The sequence below is a fragment of the Palaemon carinicauda genome, chromosome 26 (assembly GCF_036898095.1).
Source record: "Palaemon carinicauda isolate YSFRI2023 chromosome 26, ASM3689809v2, whole genome shotgun sequence".
Taxonomy (NCBI): Eukaryota; Metazoa; Arthropoda; class Malacostraca; order Decapoda; family Palaemonidae; genus Palaemon; species Palaemon carinicauda.
The window spans coordinates 77,928,513-77,933,512 of record NC_090750.1 but is presented as its reverse complement, the minus strand read 5'-3'; the positions used below and the strand labels follow the sequence as shown (position 1 = coordinate 77,933,512).

The 5,000-nt window shown below is 33.9% G+C and overlaps 1 protein-coding gene across 2 annotated transcripts in view; it reads left to right on the top strand.

The window, feature by feature from the left end:
• The window catches only part of LOC137620244 (peroxidase mlt-7-like), an 8,205-nt gene that overhangs the window by 2,189 nt on the left and 1,016 nt on the right, over positions 1–5,000 (top strand). For both annotated transcript variants that reach the window (XR_011040025.1, XM_068350484.1), the window contains exons 2-4: positions 895–1,008; positions 1,143–1,293; positions 2,849–2,931. Coding sequence is in view for 1 of the 2 variants with exons in the window: in XM_068350484.1 (XP_068206585.1) it covers positions 895–1,008; positions 1,143–1,246 (218 nt within the window). In the remaining variant the exon portion in view is untranslated. The remainder of the gene's footprint in view (positions 1–894; positions 1,009–1,142; positions 1,294–2,848; positions 2,932–5,000) is intronic.

Sequence of the window (5,000 nt, the reverse complement as noted above, 5' to 3'; positions counted from 1 at the left end):
ATATATATATATATTTATATATATATATATTTATATATATATATTATACATTATATATACATATATATATAGTATATTATATATATATATATATATATTATGTTATTTATATATATATATATATATATATATATATATATATATATATATATATATTATACATTATGTATACATATTATATATTATATATGTATATATAATATATATATGTGTGTGCATATATATATATATATATATATATATATATATATATATATATATATATATATATACATATATATATGTATATTTGTGTATATATATATATATAATATATATATATATATATATATATATATATATATATATTTATATATATATATATATATATATATATATATATATATATATATATATATATATTTGTGTGTGTACATGTATGTTTATAAATGTACATATAAATATGAATATGTATGTAACTAGGTATATATATACAGTATAGTATACAGTATGTGTGCATCTATATAGTTTGGTTTTCTGATGATAGAAGGCTCCTCCACAGCAAAAGCTTCAAAATGCTTGCAAGGAACAGGAAGGCTTACCTCAGCCTCTGACAAGTCCCTTTGCCTTTCAAAAGGGCTAATAATCATAGTAATGTTAACCTAGTGCTTGTCGTTCCTTAAAAGAAATAGTTTCAAGTATCCCCTTACCAAAAGGAATCCGGTTATAAAACTTGTTTTCTAAATCACATGTCCTTGTGTTTGGTTGTATTTGATATTCGTGAAGTAATAAACTGAACTTTGTGGTTATATCATGCTTATATGTTCATTCTCCGCATGCTTTTTTTTTTTTTTTTTTTTTTTTTTTTTTTTTTTTTCTCCAAAAGTACATTTTTTTTTTCTCTTCATATTCCAGGAAGCTGTGAGGATCATTCTACCGAATGCTCGAAGTGGGAATCCTGGGGATTTTGTGACACGAACTTGAGATTTATGGCTCAGAACTGCCCAGTCAGCTGCAATGTCTGTATAGGTAAGATTCTCAATCTTATCATAACTGTAGTGAATGCTCAACATCCGAACAATATTTATACCCTGACTTTTTTTTCTACGGGACTTTGAGACTCTATTCTTCGAAACTAATGAGCACCTTTCTATTCCCTGTAGATCCAGACTGTTTCGATCGCTTCCCCCTCTGTGACTCGATGGCAACAGAGGAATTTTGTGCGAAGGTTCTGTCCCCACTCTTGCAACTTGTGTCATATCCCTGACGTATTCTTATCCAATAACATCAACAGCATCGCTCGGCCAGATTTTGGTACGTATTCTTGTTCGCTCAAGGGGTTAACTACTGTACTGTAATTGTGCAGTGGCTACTTTCCTCTTGGTAAGGGTAGAAGAGACTCTTTGGCTATGGTAAGCTGCTCTTCTAGGAGAAAGATATTCCAAAATCAAACCATTGTTCTTTAGTCTTGGTTACACATACACCGAATATTCTGGCCTATTCTTTACAGATTCTCCTCTGTCCTCATTCACCTGACAACACTGACATTACCAAACAATTCTTCTTCACCCAAGGGGTTAAATACTGTAATTGTTCAGTAGCTACTTTCCTCTTGGTAAGGGTAGAAGAGACTCTTTAGCTATGGTAACCAGCTCTTCTAGGAGAGGGACACTCCAAAATCAAACCATTGTTCTTTAGTCCTGGGTAGTGCCATAGCCTCTGTACTATGGTCTTCTCCTGTCTTGGGGTAGAGTTCTCTTGCTTGAGGGTACACCCCGTTACATTATTCTATCTCATTTCTCTTCTTGTTTTCTTGGCTTTTTTATATTACATTTATATGTGAAAGATGTATTTTAATGTTGTTACTGATCTTGAAATATTTAATTTTAATTGTTTATTACTTCTCTTGTAGTTTATTTGCTAAGTTATTTCCTTTTCTCACTGGCTATTTTTTCTTGTTGGAGCCCTTGGGCTTATAACATCCTGCTTTTCCAGCTAGAGTTGTAGCTTAGCTAGTGATAATACTACTACTACTACTACTACTACTACTACTACTACTACTAATAATAATAATAATAATAATAATAACAATAATAATAGACAGGCTCAAAATGGAAGCTATTATTGCTATTCATTGTATACTAGTGTACGCTACTGTAGAAATTACGGCTTAATATATGAGCTGTGCACACACACATATACAACCCTCCCCCCTCCCCCTTTCCCTAATTATAACACAGCAGTTATGGCAATTTTTGGGAGATTGTGGTTAACGAGTTTACCTTTGGTGGTACCTCCTCTCACCAGGGTATGACTTCTCCCTCTTCCCCCGACCCGAAGGGCGGGGAGAGATCAAGTACTTGTACGTCTGTCAATGAGGCTAAGCGTGACTGGAGATTATGTATATATATATACACATATATATATATGTATATATATATATATATATATATATATATATATATATATATATATATATATATATATATATATACGGTCACGCTTAGCAATATATATATGTATATATATTATATATATATATATATATATATATATATATATATATATATATATTTATATATATATATACATACATATATATATACATATATATATATATATATATATATATATATACATATATATATATATACGGTCACGCTTAGCAATATATATATATATATATATATATATATATATATATATATATATATATAAATATATAAGATAGATAGACAGATAGGTAATTACTCTCTATTATATAGTGGAAATGTTCATCTTCTAAAGTCGAATGTCTGTATCCTTCCTAAATAATACCAACTATTATCTCATTTTTAAGTCTTAGGGGCATTGTTTCGTGTATTGACAGGCTGTGGAAGACCTGTAAATGGAAGCGAGCCAGAACTACTAAGGACGAGACGTGTGAGCTTCCCTGGGGTTGCTTTTGCATTGGTGGGTAATTGTAGCATGTTTTATGGTCTTACCTTACCTTACCTTATTGCCTTATTCTATGTTTGGGTTCCCCCAGGTCCCTCAGTGTGAGGCACCTCGTATATCCCCCAGGGAGTTGCTAATGCATCTTCCGGTGTATTTTGCATCTTCCAGTCTGGGATGAGAGAGAGAGAGAGAGAGAGAGAGAGAGAGAGAGAGAGAGAGAGAGAGAGAGAGCCTTACCTTACCTTATCTTATTGCCTTATTCTATGTTTGGGTTCCCCCAGGTCCCTCAGTGTGAGGCACCTCGTATATCCCCCAGGGAGTTGCTAATGCATCTTCCGGTGTATTTTGCATCTTCCAGTCTGGGATGAGAGAGAGAGAGAGAGAGAGAGAGAGAGAGAGAGAGAGAGAGAGAGAGAGAGAGAGAGAGAGAGAGAGCCTTACCTTACCTTATTGCCTTATTCTATGTTTGGGTTCCCCCAGGTCCCTCAGTGTGAGGCACCTCGTATATCCCCCAGGGAGTTGCTAATGCATCTTCCGGTGTATTTTGCATCTTCCAGTCTGGGATGAGAGAGAGAGAGAGAGAGAGAGAGAGAGAGAGAGAGAGAGAGAGAGAGAGAGAGAGAGAGAGAGAGCGCCTTACCTTATCTTACCTTATTGCCTTATTCTATGTTTGGGTTCCCCCAGGTCCCTCAGTGTGAGGCACCTCGTATATCCCCCAGGGAGTTGCTAATGCATCTTCCGGTGTATTTTGCATCTTCCAGTCTGGGATGAGAGAGAGAGAGAGAGAGAGAGAGAGAGAGAGAGAGAGAGAGAGAGAGAGAGAGAGAGAGAGAGAGAGAGAGCCTTACCTTACCTTACCTTATTGCCTTATTCTATGTTTGGGTTCCCCCAGGTCCCTCAGTGTGAGGCACCTCGTATATCCACCAGGGAGTTGCTAATGCATCTTCCTGTGTATTTTGCATCTTCCAGTCGTGGATGGTCTGGGATGCATCTTAGGTATTTATCGAGCTTATTCTTAAACACATCTACGCTCACTCCTGATATGTTTCTTAGATGAGCTGGTAGGGAAACAAAGGTGATAAGTCACTCCAAATTTTTATACCGAACGGTATAAATGTAAAACTAAATTTCTTTAATAATTCTAAGATATGAAAACATTTGAATATCAATCTTGTATTTCTAAAGTATAAAACTTTTTAAAAGTCAGTCAGGGTTTAAGAAATTACTTGAAAGTCACACAGTGTATATGAAATCACTCAAAAGTCAGTTCGTGTTTAGAAAATTACTTGAAAGTCAGACAGTGTTTAGGAAATTACTTGAAAGTAAGTGAGTGTTTAGGAAATTACTTGAAAGTAAGTCAGTGTTTAGGAAATCCCTCAAATGTCAGTTAGTGTTTAGGAAATTACTTGAAAGTCAGACAGTTTTTAGGAAATTACTTGAAAGTAAGTCAGTGTTTAGGAAATTACTTGAAAGTAAGTCAGTGTTTAGGAAATCCTTCAAAAATCTGTTAGTGTTTAGGAAATTACTTGAAAGTAAGTTAGGGTTTAGGAAATTACTTGAAAGTAAGTCAGTGTTTAGGAAATCCCTCAAAAGTCAGTTAGTGTTTAGGAAATTACTTGAAAGTAAGTCAGTGTTTAGGAAATTACTTGTCAGTGTTTAGGAAATTACTTGAAAGTAAGTCAGTGTTTAGGAAATCCCTCAAAAGTCAGTTAGTGTTTAGGAAATTACTTGAAAGTCAGACAGTTTTTAGGAAATTACTTGAAAGTAAGTCAGTGTTTAGGAAATTACTTGAAAGTAAGTCAGTGTTTAGGAAATCCTTCAAAAATCTGTTAGTGTTTAGGAAATTACTTGAAAGTAAGTTAGGGTTTAGGAAATTACTTGAAAGTAAGTCAGTGTTTAGGAAATCCCTCAAAAGTCAGTTAGTGTTTAGGAAATTACTTGAAAGTAAGTCAGTGTTTAGGAAATTACTTGTCAGTGTTTAGGAAATTACTTGAAAGTAAGTCAGTGTTTAGGAAATCCCTCAAAAGTCAGTTAGTGTTTAGGAAATTACTTGAAAGTAAGTCAGTGTTTAGGAAATTACTTGT